Source organism: Aquila chrysaetos, chromosome 15 (genome assembly GCF_900496995.4).
Source record: "Aquila chrysaetos chrysaetos chromosome 15, bAquChr1.4, whole genome shotgun sequence".
Classification (NCBI taxonomy): domain Eukaryota; kingdom Metazoa; phylum Chordata; class Aves; order Accipitriformes; family Accipitridae; genus Aquila; species Aquila chrysaetos.
Window position 1 is genome coordinate 144,394 of NC_044018.1, and position 26,455 is coordinate 170,848.

Sequence of the window (26,455 nt, forward strand, 5' to 3'; positions counted from 1 at the left end):
GGCAGGGCAGGCCCGCCCCGCCCCGCCCCCCCGGTCCGGAAAGAGGCAGCAGTCGCGTATTTACAAAACAGTTTATTAAAAATAGGAAACGATAGAAATGAGATGCAGGGGCGGCGCTGCGCCCAGCCCCCCACAGGCGGGCGGAGCCGCGGGGTCAGCTCCGCCGAGCAGACCGGCACTGGACGGGACGGGGCCGCGGGGGACACACCCACCGGGCCCCGGGCTGCTCGCAGTGGCCCACGGTGCGCGGGGCCGGCGGGGAGGGGGGGTGGGTGCGTGGGCTGGGCCCCAGGAGGCTGCAGGGGACATATCCCCGCGTCAGCACAGCCCGCAGCCCTGCACCTCCAGGGCAGGCCAAAGCGCAGGGCTGAGGGGCTGTGCAAAACGAGTAAACAAAGTGCAGCCACGGGGGAGCAGAAGAGGCAGGCGGAGCGCCAGGCAGGGGCTGGGGAAGCCCGGCCGGCCCCGGCTCCCTCGGCCCGGAAAGGAGGGTAGTGACTGGCGCCAGAGGCAGTTGTAGAATGGGGTGCAGAGAGGGGGCAGGGCTTAGGGACTGGCCCCTGCTTACCTTTAAATTAAAAAAAAAAAAAAAAAAAAAAAAAAAAAGAAAAAACCCAAAACATTTCTGTGCTGTGCAAAAGACACTTTGTACAATTCAAACAGAACAAACTCCATGCACATGAATGGGGCTACAGAACACCCCAAGCCAGGACCTGGCTCCGCGGCACCACCTGGCAAAATCCCAACAAAAACAGGGCTGGAAATAATACTGATGCGCAAAGTCCCCTTTAATAGGCGGGCAGGGAGGATTGTCGCTGAGCCCAGCCCCGGCACATGCAGGATGAGCTTCCAAGCACTGCAGCTGGGGTCTTGCTGATGCCCTACAGTGATGGACAGACACAGAAGGGGTCGCAGGCAACAAAGCCACACTGGCCACCCGGGAGCCAAGGGGTGCTAAGATGACACAGTCACTGCCGTCAGGGCTCCGTTCCGGGTGTAGTAGAACTTGCTGAATGCCTCTTCAAGTAAACAGGTAAGTCTGTTCTGGTCAGCCTGGGAAGAACAAGCTACAGTGAGGAGTAGGCTCAGTCTGTACAAAGCTAAGAGCTTGGCTGAAGCCTGCCAGGGCACATGGGCAGGGACACATCTTATTTCTCCTAACTCCCCAGCTAGAAAAGGTCTGATGTGGCATAAGCCATTTAAGTTTGAGGAAGGAATGCAGACCTATATCCCTACCTGAGCCCCAGGCCTGCTTACCTCACTGATGAATCCAAGCTGGACCAGTTCAGCTGCCAGCTCCTGGATGTTGTCATCTGCAACACAGGGAAGGGTGTAACTCCCAGGTCTGAGTGCACTGTTGGCCCCAGTGCACCACAGCATGGGAACAAAGGTACTTACTGGGCTGCAGGTCACAGCTCAAGTGTCGATTCAACTTGTCTTCCAGTTTCAGCAGCAGTGTTAACTGCAGGGTAGAGAAGTTCTCATGAGGGACTGCAGTCTGGCAGGCTGCCACAGGCTGTGGCCACCACAGCCAGTCAGAAGCATCCCCATTAATCCCCATCAGGATAGGAACCACCCCCTCCAGAGCCCCACAGGAGTCTAACCGAACCACCGCATCCAATTCCATTCCAAACCACAGCCAGCAGCACCATCCTGCAGAGGAAGCCTGAATGTGGGGGTGGGCCAAAAACATATGCTACATGCCAGGTCAGCCACAGGCACAGGCCTGGATCTGGCTTTGAGCCCCAAAGATGGCAGCTGCAGCAGCAGCAGGTCACACCAGGCACCAGCAGCACATCAGCATGCTGGAGCCACGAGCTCTGCACAGCTGCCCTGGCACACCCCCACACAACATGCTCAGCCAGAAGATGGGAACATACATGGTGCTTCACTCCCTCCTCTACTGACTCAATGTTGCACTGCATCAGCACCACCTGAAACAGAAGCAGAGACACCCTGTGACTGACTGCTGCTGTACAGCACCGCTGCCTGGGGAGGAACGGAGCTCCCATCTCTCACCTTGCGGGTCTCCACCTCAGCAGGCTCTGGAGTCGGGGTTTTCACTGATGGTGGAGCAATGGGAGATTTCACCACTACCTGCTGGGGCTGCTGGGGTCGTGGCATCCCAAAAGCTGTGAGTGGGTAGATACCATTCCTACAAGAAAGGAGCAGGGTGTGAGGTTATACCTCTCTGAAATTTTTCAAGTCTCACACACAGTTAAAGTTGCCCTTTAAAAAAAACCCTCTTACCTTACATCCTCCAGGAACTTGTCCAGCTCCAATGCTGGAGATTGTGAGAAGCTGGGCGGGGGGGGAAAAAGTACTGAGGTGAGAAGTCATCTAACAGAACTATCCACTCAAGTCTCTTCAGATGCAATTTCAAATCCCCATGTCCTAGACTACAGCTGTGTCAGTGGGCAGGACAGAGACAGCCAGCCAAAGGCGAGACAGACTCCAGTCTTCCTGTACAGGAAGCAACTATTCAAAGAAGCCAAGGATGAGGCAACATTTTAATTACGGCAAAACAGGTATCACCTCCCTGTAGAGAGCTGTCCAATGCAAACAATTATTTGGAAGCTAGCCCAGTAACATCATGTTCCTAGCAAGGTTTTTCCAAAGACATCTGTTATACCAGGCCCATGAAGCCTGTGTCCCATCTCCAGAAGAGCAAGGGCACTCACCACTGCAAAGACAAGAACCTCTGCAACAGCTGATGGCACAGTATGACCAGCCATATCACTCCAGACCAGAAACTAGAAACTACACCTCAGGATTTAATGTCCTGCCCAAGTATTTCTCACTGGAGTTTGGGATACTTTTGTTGTCTATGTAATTTCTTTCCCAGATTGCTCGTTCAGCTTGGTGGCTTCTCAATGTAGTGTCCCAGAGGAAGTCTTCCCCCCAGTTCATTTTTAATTCCCCAGCCTCTAATTCCATTGAACATCTTCCTTGCTGGTGGCTGATGAAGGATAGGATAGTAAACACTGACAACCCCTCCCCTTTGTGCCATAACTTGTCATATGTCTACTGCTCTTCCTCTTTCTCACCCTCAAGAACATACAGTTCCTCCATGTGGTGACAATGATTTCCAGCCCCGTGGTGAAGTCAGCTCTCTGATCTGCTCCAGGACTGTTCACAAAGGTTGCCACTTTGTACATGTACATTGTGCAGGCAACGTCTTTAGATATTTCACCCAACTACTGTTACCCTCTCTCCCATTATTTGGCACCCTGATACCATATTTGCCCTCGTCTACAGCTGCACAGCAGTGCGTTTTCAACAAGCTGGAAATGGTCTTTTCCCACGGTGTTACTTCACAGCCTTCTCAGAGAAGCAGTTCTTTTTTCTCTAAAGCAAGCTATTAATTGTCTTTTACACAGCACACAGTTAGGAACACCAGAACAGTCCACAGCGAGTTCCTCATTTCTTTCTGGTTTTGACTAACAAGGAGACACAGGTTCTCCTACTTTACTAATTCCCCAGTAGAACACTTTCCTCATCACCTTAGTCAATTCAGCTTTTTAGTGCCCACTTGACCACAGCTTCTTTTAGACTGGTTGCAACAAAAACTTTGAACAGCCAGTCTTCCACAGTCTGTACCACTGTCTTAAGACTGCTTTGAAGAATTTCAGAGATCAGCCAGAGACTGCAAGCTGCTCGAATCCTGCCATGACCCCCCGCAAGTGCTTTGCTGTTCCATCAGATCTGGTGTAGGCTGCACATCTGCCTCACTTCTCCAGACCACTCTCCAGCCCTTTTCAACACACAAATCATCTGTTACTTTCCCATCCTCTAGTATAGTAGTAGTAGTAGTTTTCAGCAAAAATTTACCATTTTTTCTAGCAGCTCACTTTGCATGGCACATGATGCTAGCTGACATTTCAAGTCATTACTATGCTTTCTTTTTCATTTTCCAGAACCTCTGAGGTACTGCACTACCAAAAAGCAAGTTCCAGGCTGGCATATGCTTGATAGCCAATCCTCTGCAGACTGAAGTCCAATACATGTAAAGAATCTCTCTTGCACAGCTTTGGCTATTCACTCTTTATCCTCTATTTTGAACCTTTAATTAACAAAAAACACTCCAAAGGGAATTCAATACTGTTATTTACTAGCGCTATGAAGATCAGAATGTCTGCTTTTATAAAGGTCTATATGGCTCAAAGAGCTTCTCAAATGAACAGTGCTTTTTCTCCTTGTCATCTTGATTACTTTTGTTCAGTAGCCTGAGCATCCCAGAATGCTGGGGCTACCCTGGATGCACCCTGGTCTTCTCTGGAAATACAGGATCCACATCTTAGTCTTTTCAGCTAACCCTTCAACTAGCTGAGGTTTCGTTACCCAAAATTTAACATCACCTTTTTGGCACTCTACTTGCTCCACAGATATTACAGTCACTTACTTAGAGGGCCACCTCTATAGTTTAAGTGGCTGCTGCATGTTACCAATAGCTGCCCAAAACAGCCTTTCCCTTTGCATATTGTAGAATAAGCTGCTCCATTAAGAAAGCACTGAAGAACCATTTCTCCAATATGTTGGACTCCATTTGACAAGCCTGTGATTGGTCTGAGTCACTTCCCCAAACTGTTCAGCCAGGTTTTGCTAAGGACTGTTCCAACTACAATGTGTTAATTTCCCACCCCTCTATCTGGGGAACAATTCACATCTTGGCTACATGGAATCTGTTCACAGAACATGGGTGCAAGGTCTCCTTCCACCCAGGAGTTACCTTCCACAGAATTTTTTGTGCCCAGAGAGTGACTGCTCCTTCACCAACAGCTCCCTTTTGTTTCCCAGTTAGTGGTGAAATACCAACACTAACTTGAAGGGAAGAGTCCCAGGCAGATCCTTCAGTGCTCACCCCAGTGCCCATGCATCTCAGCAGCCCCCTCCAAGCACACCACAGGGTACTCACATCATCTTGACTCCTTCCCTGTCCACATGATTAATCTCTGCCAACACTGCACTCATGTCAAGGTTTTTGGTCATTTCTTCTAAAGCATTTTCAGGAATCATATCTATTAAAAAAAAAAAGAAAGAAAGAAAAAAAAAAGAACAACTGCAATTCCTTTCCAACCTAAGAAAAGCAATAAAAACCCCAGAGCCTTTAGGCTGTTAAACTCCTGTGCCACTCAGAGCAGCCAGGGCACCATAGTCCTCCAGGCTCTGCAGTGACCACAGCTCTGTTTCACAAGGCCCTGGTCCCTGCCTGTTAAAAGCAGCATGAAGGTCTTGGTTTCCAAGATAACAGCTGTACTGACACCTTAGTGAAGCTTTGCAGAACACGAGATGTGCCACCCTGGGACCCCATACTCACGCTGATGTCCAACGATACAGTGAGCAGCCAGTAGCTTTAGTGATGGCACCTCAAACAACGCCTGATGAAAAAGGAGCTCCCGGGCAGTAGGACGCTTGCCAGGGTCCTGTTCTAGACACTTCTGAATGAACTCCTGAAAGACAAAAATTGCCTGAGACCATGTGCAATACCAACACGTCTGCAGGGGCACTGATCCATCCTCACTCACCCTCTGCAAGGGGTCCTCCAGCAGCTGGATGGCACTGTTAATAGCCTCCTGGGGCACATAAGACGACTCTCCATTACCCTGTATTTCCAGCACCGCCATCTGCAAACACAAAGCAGGGTATCAGACTTCACTGAGAATTACTGACTACATTGAAGAGAGTTCAAGGAGGCCGCTGCCAAGTGTGAGATCATAAACAGCCAAGTTGTTTGGTGCTACTTAAGGTCACAGTTCATGGAGTCAGAGAGAGAATGACTGCCTCATTATGATAGTTTGTTTCTAGCACCCTAACAGATTTCCAGGGAGACCAGAAAACTATGCCAGCATCACCTTAGACAGTAAGTATCTCCATTTTGAATCTCATGCTCCATTGGCCTGTACTTCTGCTTGATAATTCCCATCCTCTAATGAAGCACTAACTGGATCACTGCCAGAATCTGACAGTGTCCCTCCTGGCTGTATGAATAGCACTGTATTACAGGCAGAAAAGCACGCACACAACACCATCCAGAACTGGCTCCAGCCAACACATACACAAATTCCCAGCTAGGGAAGGCTGGCAAAAGATTCCAGAGAATGTCTTAAGAGTCAGCTCTTGTGTGTTTCCACAGTTTTCTTCCTGCTTCACTTATGGGGTGTGTAGCATAGGTTGAGAATTCTTTGCGTTGGCTCTTTCTGACCATTCTTCCCAGAAAATACTCCTACCAACAACTCCCATTTCCTAGACTTGGGCCTACTGATTGCAAGGACAGAGGAACCACTAAGCTACTAAGATCAGGTACATCAGACTTTTGCCTGACTGCAACCAGCACCTGTATCACATGGGGACAGGCTGGCCCAGAAAAGTTAAGGACCACCTCTGTCCTCTCCTCCAGATACCACAGGGAAAACAGGTACTCCCCAGAAGGGGAGTTTTGTTCTCCATGTACTTTAAGTACAGTTTGTAGCAGTGACTTCCCACCAGCCAGTGGGTTAGACTTCAGAACTGGCCAAGACCCGCAGAGTAATAAATTAAACATTAGGAATTTCAGAAAGAACTGCACATTACTGAGCTATTTGCTTCTTAGTAAGGCATTTAGGGGAACCTCCATAGGGATCCCTCCAAGGTAAAGTGTGTTTGGCTCAGAGAACAAAACGCACTTGTTACCAAGTTAACCCACCCATAACCACAGCATCTCCACATTCATTCTCTCTGTCCCATAGCCAAATTGTTCCACACTCACCTCCAGTGCACACATCCCAAAGGAGTAAATGTCCACAGCAGTGGTGACGTTGGCAACTTCTGTAACACAGAAATAACGCTCTGTTAATCAGTCCATCCCTGCATTTAGCAGTACCAGCAGGACCACCTCTGTATCAGGCTGTGATAATCTTGCAGCCTTCTCTCCCTGCTCTGCTATCAAAAGACAGAGGAGTTTAAGTTTTAGTGGGCATGGTTAATGGTTGGACTCGATGATCTTGAAGGTCTTTTCCAACCTAAATGATTCTATGATTCTAAGTATTTAAGCAGGCCAATAACTCAAAACTGTTAATGTGACATCTGTCATGAGCTTGTAGCTGAAAACAAGACACAGAACAGCTTGGAAGCATTAGCAAGGCCAACAAAACCAGGCTTGCAGCTGTAGCCACACCATACCTCCATATTCTGGGGCAAAGAAGTGCAGGTTCTTCTGCTCCTCACGACAGGTCTTCACATGGTTGTTAATTGTGTCCGGTGCCACTAGAAGAAAGTCACGAATGCTTAGGATACAGGAAACTGTAGCCCATCCCCAACTAGATCCTATGGAACACATGCAACTCCAGGGCCCTCTGGTGCCCAAAGGGGCAGCACAGTGGAGTTAAGTTGGCCCTTCATCAGTCCCCTCATCTCAGGTCACCTGTCCTGATATACTTCTCTATTGTTTCCTTGGCTGCAGATCAACTAAGGCAGCTTAGCGTTACTCTCCAAGAGCAAACCTGAAGACCCCAGCTTTTGCTGAACAGGAAGACAAGCTGGGAAGGACTCCCTGTTGAAGTGCAAGTCCTGAAAGCACCTAACTTACATCAGATCTATAGCATTTGTCACAAGCCACTCAACTATGACAGAAGCCCTAGGAACAGCCAGAGATGCCAAGATCACTGCAATTAGTCACCACCTCAGGGCTCTAGGAGAGGGACAGACCTACAAGGCAACTCTTCCACATATCAGCAGGGCACTGGTGCCAAAGTACCTCAAAAGTCAAGTAAATCTGCTGAATGAGGAGAGATGACCACACTGACAGCAAAGGCCTCCCAGCAGCCAACACCTCCACAGCAAAAATCACAAACCACTCAGAGCTACAGGGAGGGAATAACTCCCAGCCACAAGAACAACGAGCAGAACCCAAGTATGGACCCCCCATAAAGGATAAGCCTTTGGGACAGCCACCTCTGAAAAGACTGCAAACAACTCTCCAAGGCTAAGCAGCTGGCTCCTCCAGGGAGAAACACTGAAGTAGGCAGGGAGCACAGTCACCATCCCATCTGAAGCTGTACTTCCACAGCTGTACTTCCACCTTTGAACATGACTGGTCCCACAGTCTCAGGCCCATCTCCCACTTTGTCAACCTCCTGGACAATCGCAATTGGTCCTGTTCTGTGCTGCTACAATGTGGACTTACATGGGATGTGCCAAACCACGTGTATTTTTCCAGGTGTTCCTGGATTAGGGCAGGACACACCAAAGAGGATTCCTAGTTGAATGAGACTGAACTAGTTCCCAGCCTCAGAGGAAAGATGTCTGACTAGAGCCGAAAAGAACAAGAAGGATCTTCCTTGGTAACTCAGCTCAACCTTGCTGTATGGCACATATCAAATCATATTATCTTATCTGAGCATTGGAAACAGAGCTTGTTCCAATGGCCAGCAACTATCCCAACCAACCGTTCATCAGTAGTTTACTGCTTTTTGTTCTTGTGCTAGCTCTTATCTTGGGAGTGCAGTAAGATTACTTCATTCCTGGTGCTTACCTGTTTACAGACACCACCAGGTCCTCTCAGCTTCACAGCACTAAGCAAAGTAAGCTAAATTCTTTGTCTTCCTCTTAAGACCTGCTCTGCATTTTCCCAGTGACACCGACTGCTTTAGATGAGCTCTGGCCAGGGCCATGCACAATCACACCAATTCTCTCTACAGGGGACTCTGCCCCAACGATCGTAACACTGCACACTAGGCAAGTGGGTCAGATTCCTCCCTTGAACAGGTCCTCCTCAGCTCCCTAATGATGAGCTCTGGACTTTTTTGCAGCTTTGTATTTTGCACTGCTGAGCGAATTCCAACTGGAGTTGTCCAGTCCTCTAATGTCTTCCTGTGCTTCTGGAAGATAGACCTACCTCAACATCACACATTCCCCACATTTCTATTAACAGCCTCAACATTAACGAGATCAATGCCTGAGGGACTCCAAACCCCTCCAGCGGGGCAGCCCTTTTTCAGCTTCTACTCTGTCACCATGCCTCCAGCCAGTGCCTGACTCGGCATACAGGGTGTATCACCCAAGGTTTGTCCAGCACAACAGGTTCTCATACTGGGCTTTCTAAAGAGGTTCCCAGACATCCACAGTGGAGAAGTCCTTTTAACTTGCTTTTGTCTATGGGCAGCATCTGCCTTAAGTAGCCTGCTGGGTATGTCTGGTCTATAGGTGGCTACTAAGAGAGGAGGGGCTATGTCAGGTCTTCTCCAGCAGCTGGATTTCCTCATCATTACTGCCCTTTCCTGTTTCCTTTCTGTAGATGTTTTAGCCAGGTTTAACAGTACCGCCCCCTCCCCGCTCCAAGTAATTTATTCTTTTCTACTCAAAAGAACAATTCACCACTGTAAAAACAAACAATTAATACTGTCAAATAAGGTTTTGCCTTCTTAAAAAACAAAAACACACACCCCACACACACACACTGCCACTCATTACTTTCAGAACTTCTGCTGGAGAGTTGCAGGAACTAAAAATAATTTTGCCTAAATCTACAGTATACCACTGGTGGGCATGAGGGGTGGCAATAAGGACAGCTACAGCGCCGTGACAGGCCAGAGGCTGATCACATCCAGAAATGCAATATTGCTGCAGATGCACAGCCACCTGAATACTGTGAAGTTTGTGACCAAGAACAAATTTTTCCTCCAAGTGTCCAATACCATTAAGATTTTGGAATTCCCCTGAGGCCTAGGCTGTAATGCAATCATAGGGTCTCACTGATCCCCAATGTGTTTGGTCCCTGTCTACAAGAACTATTACTTTGTCCCAGTTTATGCAGAACAGGGTATTTAAGACTTCAGAAACCCTTCTGCTCCGAAGTATGAATTTTTTTTTTTTTTTCCAAATGGAATACTGGAAGTCTTTGTGCAGTATGCAGTATACATGAACTATCAAACAGGTGTTTTTGTGAACCCTGCTAAACCTAACACCTATTGCACGCATAAGAGCCTCTGAGTACCAGGAACTAACTAGACAATCTGGGGATATAAAATAAGACTTTTTATAAGTCTTCTATTCATTCTGCCTTTCCTATCACAGCACAATGGATTGTAGGAGTAAACAGGAACCCAAACCCCATCTTTAGCTATGCAGTTCTGTACAGTCAGAGGTCTGGCAACCACCACCAAGATCCTGCATGTAGCTGAGCTGCTGCCAGGGCAACACCACTGTCCAGCCAGAGCCAGACCCCTGGAAAAGGGCAGAGGCACCAAGGCCTGCCCTGAGAGAAAGGCACTGTGTCAACAGTGACAGCATTGCAGAAATTCAGCACATGCCATCAAGTGTTGCACCAACATCCTCAGGCAGGAACTCTGGCACGGTACTACCCGGGACAACGCTATCCTGCCAAACGTGGAGCAGAATCAGTGAAGTATAAAGTCATCTTCCAAAAGATGTTTTGATTAGCTTCATTTTCCAATGTGTCTTTAAATACTGTTACTACTGCGTGTTGGATGGTAAAGGTCAGTTCGCTATCCAGCCACTCTGTCCTTTGCTCCTGGGCCCTGTTTAAGAACAGGGAAGAGGCAGTAATCAATCACAAAAAGGTTTTATCAACAGAAACTTTAGCCAGTGATGTAACATAGGCACTCCCATACCAGAAAGGCAAGTACAATGGAACCCTAGCCCAACCTCTATCTATAATGGCTGTCTGCCCCTCATTAAGGACTTGATAATAAGCTTCTCTGCATCCAGGTCCTATGGACATTTTGCAGTGGCACCAGAATTTCTGGAAAGAGCTGGGCTTGCACTGTCTGTGGGAACCTCCAACTCAGACACACTTTATGAATTTGAATTTGGAGTTGTAGGCAGTTTTGAATTTGCTGTTGTAGGTCACCCAGGGACCCGTCCCCTCTGATATTCTCTGGTCCTTGTGCCTCCAAACTTGCAGAATCCCACTGGAACTCCTCAACATGTTTTTCTATCACTGTTACAGAGACTGACTCTGCAGCTGGGTTTGATTAGCCACACTTGGCAAGCCTTTTTCCTGTTCTAGCAGTTTATATCACAGCCCACATGCAACTTGGCTGGAAGTCACATGCATAACCTTGCTCTGTTATTGTAAAGCTGAAGCAATGCAACAGTAGAGCAATAGCATAAGACTACCAGATTCTTCACTGTATGCCTTAGAGCTAAGCAGAGACAGCCTTGCCAGACACACATCTGTTCCATTCACCACTGTGACAGCAACAACCTTCTATTGAAGTCAACTCTGAAAAACTCACTGCAAGCATGTTAAACAAGGCAGGCAAAAGTACTGTTACACCTCGTGACAGTATTTTAGAAGCTGGGACAAGAAACTTTGGTTTTGGTCTGGTCTAGTCACTATTGTAGATCCATCACCTTGGTGTGCAAGCCACTTAGCACAGCTAGAGGCTCGAGAGGAGCTTCGCCTGAGCATACATTTAAAAACAAACTCTTAACTGTACAAGGTAAGAATACACACTTTAAAGGTACCTCTGACACAAGCTCTTCTGACTGATTCGCACGTGATGGCTACCTGCCATCCACTACTATATCTAGTGATGACTCTTAATTCTGTGAATGATCAGATGCATGAAGGCTAACGACAGTTATGTTAAGCAAGACAAACAATGAAGATCAAAAAGAAAGCCAGATCACCAAAATTAACAACAAACACGCCTTTCTTAGCCACAGAGAAGATGACAGCAAGGGGCAGACTACGAGACATAGCACCACATGACTTATCAGTCTGTTAGGGAATTAGCAAAGCAAAGATGAATTTTAGAAAAGGATTCAGCCAAATATGGTGTCCGTGCAGGGCAGACAATAGGAAAAGATGTGAAGTACAGCAGAAGGTAGGACAAGCAACTTGCCTTTGGCAAGCTGAACTCAGTCTGACAGTAAAAGCATAAAGAGAAATAATCAGCATTACTACAGGAACATGCAGAGCTTGCTAGACTTCTCAAACCCTCAAGGACATGCTAGAGCAAAGAGGCTCACCAGGGTAAACAGACAGCTCATCAGAGTGCCTGTCAGTCAGTAGGACTGTCAGCCAAGAACACCCTTGGTGGTATTACTTCCCAACTGTCACCCATGGCAGGTTTTAGCAGAGACGCCCAATCACACAGCGACTTGCCCTTTTAAACACTACATGCTGCAGAAGACATTTTCCTCTTGCGCTGCGTCCAATTCACACCCACCTTTGCTACACATTCAAACTTCCGCCCTGCAAGTAGGAAAGACAGTCTGCCCAACAGTCCTTCCTTTCCTCCTGAAGTAGTCATTGAACCGCTCGGTCTCTTGCAAATGCCTAAGCATTCTCCGAAGCAAGAGTGTGTTACTTCACTCTTCTAGTAAAGTGCTCAAGTACACCGTACTCCAGATTTCAGCAGGCTTAGAAAGCACAGGAAAACAAGGTAACAGCAAGAAGGATCAACAACTAACCTTTAAGATTAGTCCCAGGCTTGCTATGCAATCCAGCAACAGGGGACCTTACCTATGTTGCACTGTACCAGCACCACAGGGACCCAAAAATAATCAACTGAACGCAAGACCATCTGTTTGCAACTATAAAGGGATGGCCACAGGGCCAGAATAGGTATGAGGCCACATTATTATCCCCTGTACTCACATGCTCAAGACACTTTCACTGCTGCAGAAGGGTATAAGACTGCACAAACCAAGACATTTCACGGTTCACTTTATCTGCACACAAAGATGACAAATGCATTTTTATTAGGGAGGGCAAAGCCTAGAAAATAAGCAGCTAGGAAGCTATTGGAAACAAAAGGAAGCATACAGCCATTAAACAGAGTCAAACAGGAAGAGCAGTGGCAAATTTAAGTTTATCACAGAATACAAGCACCCTACAGCCCTGCAGATCTGTATCAGGGATCGTAAACAGTGTTTGCAAAGTTATTTGCAACACCGAGTCACCAGAAGCAAGAGAATTTTATTACTTTTAACACTTGAATATCTAATGAGATGAAGGGGCAAAGAGGTTCGGTATATGAGAAGTTCACTACATACAGTTCCCACTGCCAGACAGCAGGGCCCCAGCTGCTTACATCTATGTTCATTCTCGCCATATCCATTGACATTGCTTCTGAGTAGTATAACTAATCTCTGCTTAAAACACTGTCCATGTTTTACTTCAGAGAAAATACTGCTGAAGCAGAACCAGTGGTACTTGCAACAGAGAGCTGATATCATACAAAAATTCATGTACTTTGAAAGAGGTATCTGTCTCCACAGAAATTAATACAGAATCATAAAATCATGAGATGGCTCAGGTTGGAAGGAACCTCTGGAGGTCACCTCGTCCAACCCCCCTGTTCAAGCAGGGACACCCAGAGCCGGTTGCCCAGGACCATGTCCAGACGGCTTCTGAAGAGCTCCAAGGACGGAGGCTCAATCACCTCCCTGGGCAGCCTGTGCCTGTGTCACCCTCACACTGAAAAAAGTGTTTCCTCATGTTCGGAGGGAATCTCCCAGAGTCCAGGTTGTGCCTGTTGCCTCTGGTCCTGTCACTGGGCACCACTGAGAAGAGCCTGGCTCCATCCTCTTGGCACCCTCCCTGCAGGTATTTATAGACATGGAATAAATCCCCCTGAGCTTGCTCTGCTCCAGAGAGCAGTCCCAGCCCCCTCAGCCTTTCCCCATAGCAGAGATGCTCCTGTCCTTTAGCATCGTGGTAGCCCCTCACCAGGCTCACTCCAGTATGTCCATCTCTCTCGTACTGGGGAGCCCAGTACTGAACCCAGCACTCCAGGGTGGCCTCACCAGCACCAAGCAGAGGGGAAGGATCCTCTCCCTTCACCTGCTGGCAGTATTTTGCCTAACGCAGCCCAGGATATCATTAGCCTTCTTTGTGGCAAGGGCACATTGTTGGCTCATGTAAATATGAGGGCATACAAATGAACGATGGAAGGAAAATGATCATGCTGTATCAGATTTCTTGTGAAGCAGTGGATGATATTTTTATGTTTAAGTAAAAAAGCATTCAGAGTTTTCAGAGTTTTAAAGTGACATGTTTGACCACATCCATTACATGGAAGCAGAAAGTGGGAGTAGGCAGGGCAGGAAATGCAAGACCATAGATGCAAGAACAGATAAAAAGGACCTCTAATATAAGTTCTTGTCAATCCTGGCTGCATGCAGGCTCTTAGGCAGGGACTTAGGAGCTTATTAGCACTTTATCTGAAGAGTTCATGATACAAACAGCTTCATTCCGAACAAAGTATGTAGGGAGATTTGAAATCTGCACACAAAACCAAGTTCTAAGTTCTAGACCAGAGGAATAAAGGTCCTACAGATCGGGCAAACCCCTGATGTGGGTTGCATCATCTGACTGCAATACAGTATTTATATAAAAAAAAAAAAATGAAGGGGCAGCAGGACTGCTGTACTTGCTCAGTTCTTTCACAACTGAAATGGCAGGGCACTAATAACTGCAGTAGCCTCACATCACAGCGCAAGAGTTACATGCAATCAGAAAAAAACAAGAAAAGACATTCACTGAAATGCTATGGACCAAGCCACTCCGGGGGACTCTTTTACTCCCAGAAGAAAGACATACACTGAAAAACAAAGTCCTCAGAAACATGACTATGAAAATTATTTTATGTTTTGAGCAGCTCTGCTTAACAGAAGTTTGGATTGAACCAGTATAAATGCATACTCAACTCAAATGCAATTAGGGTCCACAAATTTGAGTACTTCCAAGTTTAACTTCCCTGAATTTCAGACTTCACATCTCTGATTACCGTTGTTTCACAACATGCTGAAGTGAAGCTGCACAAATGACCTTGGAAGACTTAATAAACAGAAAAGCTCACCCTCTGAAAGCAGAAGCTAGAGTAAAAACACTACTTGGCTCACATGCCTCAAGGCCTAAATCAAAAAACTGTCTAGGTTGGAAGGGATGTCTTGAGAATATAGTTCAACGCCGCTGCTCAAGCAAGGCCAGCTAGAACAGGTTGCCCAGAACTGTGTGCAGTTCAGTTTTGAGTATCTCCAGGGAGAAAGACTCCACAACCTCTCTGGGCAACCTGTTCCAGTGTTTAACTACCCTCACAGTAAAAAAAAAAAAGGGTATTCTTGTGTTAGATGGAACTTCATGTATTTCAATTTGTGCCCATCATCTCTTGTCCTGTCAGTGGGCACTATAGAGGCTGGCTCCCTCCTCTTCATTTGCTCCCATCAGATATTTATACATATTGAAGTGATCCCCCTGAGCCTTCTCCTCTCCAGGCCAAACAGATTCAGCTCTCTCAGCCTCTCCTCACATGGACAGATGCTCCAGTCCCTTAATTGTCTTCATGGCCCTGTGCAGGACTCGCTCCAGTAAGTCCACATTTTTCTTGTACTGTGGAGCTCAGATCTAGACACAGCACTCCAGATGTTGTATCACCAGTGCTAAGGAGATAGGAAGGATCACTTCCCTCAATCTGCCAGCAATGCTCTTCCTAACACAGCCTAAGATCCTGTAGGCCACCTTTGCTGTCAGGGTGCATTGCTGGCTCATGGTCAGCTTGCCATCCTCCAGGACCCCAAGGTCCTGATCTGCAGAGCTCATTTCCAGAAGGTTAGCCCTGAGCATGTACTGGTATACAGGGATGTAAATACTTGCTAAGCTCGTATTCAAGTGATCTTTCAAGAACTGGCATGAAGGAGCCTTCTAAAATGCTAATGTTCCACACGCCTTCAATCAAAGGACCCCAAAAAGGAGTAGACATGCGCAACTGCCATACTAATACTCAAATGGGCAAATGAAGACCTGGATGACTATAAGATGTCCCCTGACACATCCTGGAAACCCACATAAAGGCAGAGGAAAAAACACAAACCAGCAAAGCTGAAGCAGCAGGCACCTTCAATGCAACACAAAAAGAATAAATTTGACCACAGAAAAGGCAAGTTCTCATAACCTGGAGCACTAAACCAGGAAATTTAAACCTTTTTAGAAGATCCTATTTAATTGAAAATGACAACCAGTCTAGAAGATAGTTGTTCTCTGGTGTTTTCATGAATGAGATGACTCACAGCAGCACAAAGAAGGTATACTGAGCAAGGAAAGCAAGCACATGAAGCAAAAGCCAGCTTTTAAACCTTCTGCAAAATGAAAATAAGAGTTTATCACCATCACAGCATAGTAGGAGGTTAATCTGTTAAGCATGCGTTCCACTTGGTGACTTGGCAACAAGGCCAAAGACACCAATTCTTACCCCCAAATCTGACTTTAAAAAAAAAAAAAAACCCAAAAAACAAACCATCAACACCCTTCCCCCAGGTGCACACACTAAATCATAACACACACACACACGTTCAATCAGGTGTTAGCCGCAATTTCAAAAACTAACCACAGCAATTAGAAGCCTACTGACTGTCACTTACCTATGACTCCTCCTCCCGCCTTGAGGTGTGTGCTTTTATACAAAATCAAGGCAGGTCTCTGGTAACCATTTTTGCCACTCTAGTAATTTTAACAGCAGCTACATCATGAGATGCCTGTCAATTTATTACAGCTAGAAATTAACCTCATGCTATTCCACCCAGTTTGTTCAACAGAGTTTTTCAAGAACAATCTTCACTTTATGACAGGCTTTTACACTGGGAGTCTCAAAGACAACATAGACCAAGGTGAGACAAAGCCTTAAAAAAAAAAAACAAAACAGAACAAAAAAAACCTGCATACCACTTTGAACTTTCTGAAGCATTCTGGGTAAAAAAAGTTCCACTCAAAACTATTCATCTGCCAGACCTCATTCCCAGCAGCATCTGTAGTCAGAGATAAACCTTTTTCTCTGCTTGTGAAAGTCTGCCTTAGTTTTGCCAAGTTTCTAAGCAACTGAAAACGTTTGGCTTGGTAGAGGATGTGCTTGACTCTACACATAAAACTGTATGGCTAGAAGCAAAACTACATAAATTCATGTTAAATCTTCCTAAATGAACACCAACATGGGTGAAAAAGTTTTCCATTTTTATGATAGATTTTTCTATTTCTGCTGATTTCAACTACCCATTATTTTTTCTCTAAACCACACTCACCTTAGTTAAAAACAAAAAAAAAAACAGATCCAAAATATCCTAGTAACCCCTATCTTATTTCTACATCACATACTAAGTGTCTCAGGTGTCTGTTAAGGATATGAAAAACAGCATGACAAGTCTTTAAACATCAGGTAACAAAATCCGAGTGAAGTAATGACTAAAATAAGATTAGTCGTGAAAGCATGTCACTCACAACCTTATTAGCTCAATGCTCAAGAGAAACAGGAGCCTTATATGCTACATTTAGTGTTTTCAAACCCAAATCACTGTTCAAGATCTAAGGATTAAACAATTTCTAGCTCTCTTATGAACAGTACATAGTGATACGACAGTACTGTTAAAATAAGTCCTCAAGAAACTAGCCAAGAAAGCTCAGTATTTCAAGGCTATCTGAGATACCACAGCATCTTCTTAAGCCTGGAGACCACTGGCTGAGGCCCTTCTTGTCTTGCTAGAATAAGGGTCTTTTGTTCTGCTCGCAGTGGTGACTTGGTTTCTGAGAAATGGCTTGCTAGTCTTAAGCCTTGTTGCCATCAGCGCGATTGAACCCACACTGAAGCCCAGGCTTGGTCATGATCCCACTCTGTGGGCTTGTTCCTGGACCAGTCTGTCTGCTGCTGGTGCGATGCCTTGCTTCTTCCACCCCACAAAGGCAGCCTGCCACACATGACTGCCACAGCCCAACTTGCCCAGCTTGCAGCACTCTGGTAAACAAGCCACCCCCAAGGAAATCTGCCCTCCTAATGCCACAAGCCCTGACTACATCAACTTCCCCCTCAGCTACGTTAAGATCCCAGATTTAGCTTTTTGAGAGAGCCTCTACTCTGCTGGCAATGCAGAGCAGCACACCACATCCTCCTCCTGCAAACACTAAGAAGGCACAGAGCCCATTTGGACAGGCCCTTCCCTTTCCACCACTTCCAGCTGACAGTTGGTAGGTTCCCAACTCAGTCAAAACAAACTCTAAGCATCGAGAACAACCCTGATGGCAAAAAATAAATAAATAATTATTTTAAATGTAAATGCAGCATTCTATTTAATAGGGTTACAAACTGCAGCACTCAAATCCTTCTCTAGTCCCCACCAGTCCAACTCCCTCCTCATATGCACAGGTCTCCACAAAACCAGAGTTTTGTGTGGGGAAACAGAAATAGTAAACCTTACTTCACAATCAGGGACTCATTTGGGCAGGATGTCTCTCTGGCCATCAGGAGCCAGACACATTCACTGAAACATTCATCTTTAAACCAAAACATCTAAGGACTTAAAACTACAAGCAAGCAATTGGATAGCCAAGCACAAAGCAAAGGCTAGTCCAGGTTTGGTGCCCAGCCAAGTCTAGCAGAGCGGTAGCAGGAAAGAGCCTAATGTATGTGGAAAGTTCAGCTGGGAAGAGCTCAGAACAATGCATCCGCTTGGCTTGACATGCAGGAGCCAGCATGCACTAGGGCCCATGGACTAGCACACTCTAAGGACAAGGAGAAGAAGAGAACTAACAACCAGGAGACTTCACAAAGGGCAGTGCTCCCTCTCTGTAAGGCTTTGGCTGAGAGCACAAGGAACAGTTTACATCCCAGCACAGAACACAAGGTCTCAAAGTAGGATGCACCTAAGCCAAACAGTTTTCCATAGCAGCCTTATAGCAAGGGAACACTGTATAAATAAATTAGAGAGAGTGTGTATGTTTGTGTGTGTTACAAATATAGATATACACACACACATATATAAATATATATACACACACACACACAAATAAAATAATGTACATTACATATATAGTGGTAATCACATCACAGGAGCGGAGAAGTTTGCTCACCATTAGCAAATATCCTATGAAAGACTGTTGGTAACAGAGCAGCCCGTAAGCGGGAAGTAAAACAAGATAGAAGTCAATGAGTTGATGAAACAGCAAGCACTTAACATTGATAGAGACAGCTAAGTCAGAATCATGGCAAAACATGGACAAGACTAAGAATCTGGCCCTGCCTCCAGCCACCTTTTAAAAATAAATTTATGTAAGGAACATTAGTGTTTCTAATTGACAACCAGACTAGGCAAGGGAGACAAGACACCTCTGAACAAGTAGAAGATTACAGCCAACTCTGAGGCTAAGAAGCTGGAAATTCTGTTCTTTCTGTGAGTGCCCTACAGTCCCTTAGCATCCCCTTCAGCAGACAACTACCTTTCTCCACATCCCAACAGCTTCTCCTGGGCATGGATCTTGGCAGCAGAACCCATACTTACATACCTGGCCACATAATTTAATAGCAGAGTTAATACCAAGTAAGACTCGGTCTCCTGGCGCCTTGGCCTGGAGGTGAAAAGAGGCTCTGGACAGACTGCAGTCAAATATATAAGGAATCCTAGAGGTCAGGTATGTTGAAGAAAGGAAACCATATGCACCAGCTGACTGCCTGGAGGCACTATTTGGAAATATACTAGCACAACACTAAGCCTCCCCCTATGCTCTACTGGAAGTATCACTCAGCACATCCTAATACATTGGCATGTCTCAGGGGCACGAGAAGACATACAAGACACTCCAGTTTGAGGCCTCAGTTCTGTTGGGGCACTCCAAGAACTGCCCAAAAGGATTTTTAATTCAAACCCATTGCTTCTTTCCACCTGTGACTGGATCTTACACTCCCACTGCGAATTACAAGAAACATCTCCCAACATTGCTTAACACAAGCAAGCAGCAGCATTGAACACCCTGTCTAAACACACCGTTCTCCTTCAGAGAGTACCTTTGACCTGTCACAGTAAAGCATCTCGCAACACACTCCCTTCGCAGGTCCGCTTGTTAGACAGTACAGATAAGCACCGATGCAACATGGTGTTGCATGTGGATCCTGTGGAAGAGTACACAGAAAACAACTTGGACCTCTCAAAAGAAATGTTTCATCTGACCACAACTCCAGAAAGCAGCTGGAACATTCCAGTCTCTGGGAACACCAGTGGCAAGTTTAAGAACTGTAGGTGTCTTTCCCATCCTCATCACAAGTTCTCCAAAGTTCCCCACTCATTTGACACTCTTCCTCCTTAAATCTATTAACCCTGCACTTTATGGCACTGGGGGAAGAAAAAAAAAAGTTAGTAAATTAATGGATTATGGATAGCTTGTGCATTTAAGCAGTATGAGAAATCCCCCCTCTTTCCCACTCCCTTTTTTCTTCCACAGATGACCCCCAGCATATGAAGATTTCATCCCTCTTCCCAAAACTCAATGCAATAGTAACAGCAACACCTTACTACTAAACCAATCTCTTTTCTTCCTGCAGTGCACAGGTGGCTCTAGAAAAAAAAAAAAAAAAGACTGATCCAGAATTACATGCAGAACAAGAAAAACATTGGTCAGTCCTGCTAGTGCATGTGCTTCTGCAATCTGAAGTAGCAGCAAGGAGTGATAGGCAAAAGGGCTGCTCCCACACCTAAACAGGTGTTACAGGAACAAGTACCAGCCATTTCCAATGTGACACAAGTCACAGGCACTACTCTAGTACTTCCTCACCTAGCAGACAGAAGGATGTTTTGCAGAACACACTAGCAGCTTCCTCTCCCCAGATTTTTGACCCCACATTCAGCAAGTATTCTCTTTTGCTTAAAGCAGAGGGAAGAGGAGCTTAGCCCAGAATGGTGCTGGGGACAGAGACAGTATCAAAGAGCAGATCACAGTGCACTGAATCATTATCCCCCTTAAATCCATGAGAATTACTGGCCTGCTTCTTTTAGGTAAACACAGGAAAGTTTTCTGATACCAGCCAGCTGTAAGAAATAACTACATGAAGCAATAAACATGGGCCTACCATTGTCAGTGATCCCAAAGCAACTATCACTCCAGGGCTCGAACATGAGAATAGCCTGTCTGGCTACTGCACAGTCAGCAGTACTAGAGAATCTCAAGATCGAATACAGCCAGCAGTTCTGATGACATGGTTTTGACTTTCCTAGTTGGGTGGGCACTACAGGAATAAGAATACATTCTGCAACATTGGCAACTTTAATTCCAGCCTGCACTGGAGCTATAGCTTTCACATCTGGAGGATTCCTCTTCTGACCACTAGTCCACTTGCACTCACTTCCTTTTTCACTTAAGAAAGGACCAGAATTGCCCAGATAAATCACTTCACTCCTGAACACAAGGTGAGCAAGGCAGCCTGCAACTGTGGAGTAGAAGTTTGCTTAGGAACAACTGCAATTAAGCACTGCTCTTGCACAGTCACACTCCCAGCATGTGTCGTCTTCTTGCTGAGGATACAGTTGTTACAGCACACAGAGACCTGCTACTCTTTGGAAAAGCACATCAGTCTAATTGCGTCTGACCCTCCCACAGTGCCCAACAGAAGCAAAGCTCTATGGAATAGGAGGGAGCAGGCAAAGCTGTAACTCTGTTGAGGCAACTGTTTGTGACTCACACTCAAGGAAGCCACCTTTCTTTTAGACAGCCTCTGAATGGCACCACTGGGAGTCTGAATACTCTTGAGAATGTCACGCTTGCTGATCTGCAGAACCTCCCTCCAGTAAAAAGCCATGGCTCTAGATACCATCTTCAAGTGGTTTGTTCTTACAAACAAAGTGCTGGCTACCAATCAGAAAGAGTGCATCTGTATAATACTTTTAAACTAAACTAGAAAGAGAAGGATCTCTTAGGTACTTGAATCTACAACAGACTTCCCATAAACAGCCTGAATTGAATGCCAGGGAGCCAGTTGTGTTTGCCAGCATACAGGTATCAGATGTACATAACCCTTGGAAATTTCTCCCACCTGGACAAAGTCAGGGAAAGATAATAAAGCAAACCACATGATGTCATCAGACTGTATGAAGAGCAAGTCACCAAGTTTACAGGCAGATAAAGAACTGAGTGTTCCTTCTGCCATGACCTAGTCTCCCTGGGTACAAGCATGTGTCAGAGGTTTGTTATAGAGAACAGAGACCCCAATTCTGGAACAGAGAGACAACACAAGAGTTCTTTGATGGAAAGAAAAGCCACAGAGGTTTGCAGTTTATGAAGAGAGGCTATTTTTAGATGACAGGTGAAGCAGAGCATTCTTTCCTGTATACTGTCAACATCAAACCAAGAATTCACACAGACAAAAGCCTACAGGACAGCAAGTGCACACTCCTCAGGTTTGAGAATACTTGCAGAAGTTGGACGACAGATAGCAAAGCTGTCACTTGAAAGGTTATGTCAAGGCACAACATAATGCATCCTGACTGCAGACAGATTTTTTAGAGATGTAGGAACAGCCAAGGTAAAAAAACCAGAGTATGCAAGGATGCACTGTACTGCCAGAAAAATCACTTCTTACTTATGAAATAAAACATTTCAGCACAGGGTGGCTGCCTGAACAGGGCATGTCTTTGCCAAACAGGCCCAAACTAGCATCCTGAAGCCCAGGCCAAAGCAAGTGATGCTGGATGAGGATGCCAAGACAAGCAGCTTGCTGCAGCCAGAGTCTGTAAGCTTCATTATACATGTTGGCTGCTACAAGAAGCACTCGTGGCCTCAGTGGACACAGCCCTCCAGACAGCTCTCAGAGCTTCACAACACTGGGAAGAGAACTCTGTGTGTGTTAACATGAAAAAGATCACAGAGCAGATGAATCCAAGGATAACGTGCATATAAAACTTGAAAGCTTCAGCACCATTTCTTGGGTCAGTCCCTTGAGATCAAAAACTGAGGAATGGGGCTAACAAGGGAAACAGTATCCACCATCAGTCCTCCCTGTGCCTGAAGGTGGTCCAACCAAAAGTGATTTCTACCAATCTCTGGCACAACTGATGTGAAGGTGGAGGAACATGCATACATACATGCCTATTATGCCAGATAACCTTGAAAGGATTAGAGGCCTTTTTCTGTTTGAGCAGTGTGTCCCATAGGCAAGGGTCACCTCCAACAAGCCTTACCTGACCCAATTTTGATCAGTCCGTTGTGCTGAATGAAGATGGTGTCACAGGTCAGGTTACCATGGATGATTGGGGGATCACAGGAGTGGAGGTAGCTAGAGATTCAGAACAGAGCACTGGTCAGGAGACTACCAAGGCTGCAGCCAGGAAACCCTCCCTTCATCCCTTCCCTGTCTCAAGCAACATCAGAAGAGAATAGGAGGGCAAAGGGCATATGTCAGGGATTTACAATGGCAGGGAGGTAGAATTAAGTGACTGTACATCAGCCTCTAGGCTAGGAGAGAATCATGAAAACTAAGCAATTGTCTCTAACAAACAATCTCCAGAACGTGGGGGGAAAAAAGAAAGCTTTCTCTGATCAGTTCTGAAGAAACCCAGGGTACCAAGGGTAAAGAAACTATTTCATCCATCCCAATACTGCTAGGTGGGTGCTAAAAGGGTTCCAATTTTATAGAAAAAATATCAGAGCCTTACTCTGGCCCTACTCGCAGGGCATCAAAAAAGCACTCAGTGCTGTACAAACATGATTGGTCATGTCTACCAGCAGGCACAAATAAAGCTTTTCAGTGCTGGGGTCCCAGGTATATTTGAGGCTACCTGTTTTTGCGCCTCACTCTGCTTCGTTTTATGTTAGCAGCCAGCACAAATAAGGACTGTCAGCTCCCAAAAGCTTATTAGAATCCCAGCTATTCATCAACAGCTATATTTAGCCAAATAGCAATAGAATTTTCTCTATGGAGTGGGAGTCGTGCTCTGACATCTGGGTTATTTTTTTTTCCAAGGCTGTTACTAGCTATACACCAACTCTGGCTCAGGTAGAGAAGAGTATTTAACTCTGGCTCAGGTAGAGAAGAGTATTTAAAACCAAAACAAAATAACCCCCACATTCTATTCAATTGGCTTGCACTAAGATGGCTGCAGAAAATCTGCATCATGAAGAAAAGTATAGATCCACATACACTTCTAACAATATCACACCACAATAATTATGAATCCACTACATCCTACAGGGCTGCAGCCTGGCAATACTAAGAAAGTTTTCCTCACTCATCTCACATGGAATTTGATTTCTCTGAGACTTCTTTGCAACATCCTCTTGGCCACGGTTAGATCCAGGTTACAAAGTTGGATACTCTGGAGAGCTCCCTGATGCTCAACTCCCACACTCACTATTGTATCAGTCGCAACTGTTAGGATCCAAAACCTACATTGCACCTGTTTATTTTAGAGGCTTCAATATTGTCTAACTGAAGACTCTGGGATTGTTATATAAAGTGCAGTTGACACTCTGCAGACTGTGACTGGGATAAGAGTCAGGCTGGGTGACTGAAAGTGCTCTCCAGGCTCCATTCCATGAAGTTTGCTAATGTTTGGCAGCATGTATGTTTACAGCTTTTAATATTCTAGCACAAAAGATGCTACACTTAAACAGATGGCTAGACCACAAGATCAGTAACTCACATACCTGAGAGCAGAGAGGATCTGGGTACACCATCGCTTCCAGGCCTACAGACACAGGAGCAAAAACAATAAAAATCATTCAAGGAAGAAGAACTAATCCATAGTTCTGTCATTCACAGCCCGTTCATATGAAGAAATATACACTCTGTTCTGTGGCATCTTAGCTTTTACCCAGTACAGGTGTGTAGGAAGTAAGAAGAGGATCGGTACTCTCATGCTCAGTTTAGTTTCTACATATTCGTATGGGTCAAGAAACACACCTCCCCTCCTAACTCCTCTCATGCACAGATGCCTTCCCTCTTTTCTGTATGCACACATGGAAAGGACATGCCTGTCACACCATACGAATGAAGCTGCAGAACTGCTGGAAACAAAGCAAACAGCACAGAACAGCTGTCCAAGAGAACCTGCAACTAAACTAGTTTACAGTAATAAAAAGAAATTGCAGCCACATGTTATCACCAGGTTGCCTTCTCATCAGGATCCTCTGCTGAAAGAGCCTTCCAGAGGCTGATGGCCCTAAGTGAATATAGGCATACATGAAAAAAAGAGTTACCTTTTCATTCATAGTTTTGTGGTTTTTCTTTGTCTTCTTCAGGAACTGTTTCAAGCTCCCTGAAGACATATATTCAGTGATGAAGATCACCTGTAGGGGCAGTATGAGACGTTACCCTCTGCTTCACTAATTACCTACAGAACATGCAGTGAGAAAACCCAACAGACTGTTTGCTTTACTTACCCTGGCCTTATTCTCCTTCACATCAGCCCAGTATTTGTGAAACTTCACAATGTTCAGATGTTCCAGCTGAATCAAGTTGTCAAACACCGCTTTAACTTTTTCCTTAACATCAGAGAGACAAACACATGTGACATCAGAGACCACATCAGCCCATATCTTACTTTCTTCTTGGGTCTTGGTCCCCTTAAACAACACTGTACACTTTAAGCTCCTATGCTAAGGACAGACAGCATCTGATTTCATTCCACACTGCACCTTAGCTGAGCATGGTTTGATCACCAAGACTAAATCAACACAAGAGCCCATGGAAATAGCACAATGACAGTTCTCTGTCATGTTTTCTGCACAGGCCAGGCTTAAGCTGAATTTGCTACATTTGAGCAGCACGGCACTCCAAATCCAGCCAATAATCCACATGAAAGGTCACCAGTATCTATAATCCCACCCTGGTGCAAGGTATGTTTCCCACATCTTGTTGGGAAACACATAGACTTACTTCCTGAAGCTTAAAGTTCTTCCGCTCAGAAAACTGAACCTCATTCCAAACAACTTCCACACCTTCCTCTGTATCCATGGCCAGGTAGGCACTATCGATCCCTGGGACATTGCGCTGATTCACCTGTATGGGAAGGATGGAGACAGATGTGAGTTCTAAGCCAGCAAGACCAGATCATTACCATGCATCCTTCATTTGAGTATTATGAACTTTACCCATTTACTTTTAATTCAATAAGCATTCCCGGACAGGATTGTGCACATATATTTCAGGAATGGGGCATACCCAAATGAGTACATTGTAGGCTGCATAAGCAGCAAGCCCTGGGCATATTCGAGGAAAAACTTCTTTTGCAGAAAGGCTGTTTTGTAGTATAAGCTGCCTTTTGGCAACAATACATTAGATCTTTATGTTTTACGATACCCATAGTTCATTTAGCCACAAAAAAAACCTCCAACCATACAAAAGGGATAAAAAAAAAAGTCTCAAGAACTCTGACACAACTTTCTGGAGGAATTTTCTGAAAGGTGATGAGACACAAAACTCAAGAGAGGAAACTGATCCAAGCAGAGAGAAACAAAGATAAAGCTGCAAGTTGGGAATACACTTAGGAATTGATTACACAATTGAAACTGCTACAATAATTTCTTTAGTTAATAAATGCAAAAGTTAACCCAGCACAAGTACATCCACACCTACTATTAAAGACATAGACGAGCACTAAGAAAGCAACAAGGTAAGAGGAGGGTACCTGACAAAGCAAAAGCTTAAAGCCTAGCATGAGAATGGCTAGGGCTGCGGAAGTACTTAATGCTAAAAGACCT

The 26,455-nt window shown here is 45.5% G+C and overlaps 1 protein-coding gene across 2 annotated transcripts in view; it reads right to left on the reverse strand.

Moving 5' to 3' along the window:
- Positions 1-59: 59 nt before the first annotated feature.
- Positions 60-26,455, reverse strand: part of NRBP1 (nuclear receptor binding protein 1) — a 42,344-nt gene continuing 15,948 nt past the window's right edge. The window contains exons 3-19 of one of the 2 annotated variants that reach the window (XM_030037660.2): positions 25,632-25,754; positions 25,136-25,237; positions 24,953-25,042; positions 24,401-24,441; positions 22,936-23,030; positions 18,842-18,865; positions 7,159-7,242; positions 6,746-6,804; positions 5,526-5,624; positions 5,318-5,450; positions 4,916-5,018; positions 2,251-2,301; positions 2,020-2,155; positions 1,881-1,934; positions 1,399-1,462; positions 1,258-1,313; positions 60-1,053 (exon numbers count right to left, since the gene is read on the reverse strand). In XM_030037660.2, the coding sequence (XP_029893520.1) occupies positions 955-1,053; positions 1,258-1,313; positions 1,399-1,462; positions 1,881-1,934; positions 2,020-2,155; positions 2,251-2,301; positions 4,916-5,018; positions 5,318-5,450; positions 5,526-5,624; positions 6,746-6,804; positions 7,159-7,242; positions 18,842-18,865; positions 22,936-23,030; positions 24,401-24,441; positions 24,953-25,042; positions 25,136-25,237; positions 25,632-25,754 (1,413 nt within the window). In that variant the 3' untranslated portion in view covers positions 60-954. The remainder of the gene's footprint in view (positions 1,054-1,257; positions 1,314-1,398; positions 1,463-1,880; positions 1,935-2,019; positions 2,156-2,250; positions 2,302-4,915; positions 5,019-5,317; positions 5,451-5,525; positions 5,625-6,745; positions 6,805-7,158; positions 7,243-18,841; positions 18,866-22,935; positions 23,031-24,400; positions 24,442-24,952; positions 25,043-25,135; positions 25,238-25,631; positions 25,755-26,455) is intronic. The other variant, XM_030037661.2, reaches the window with a different exon arrangement.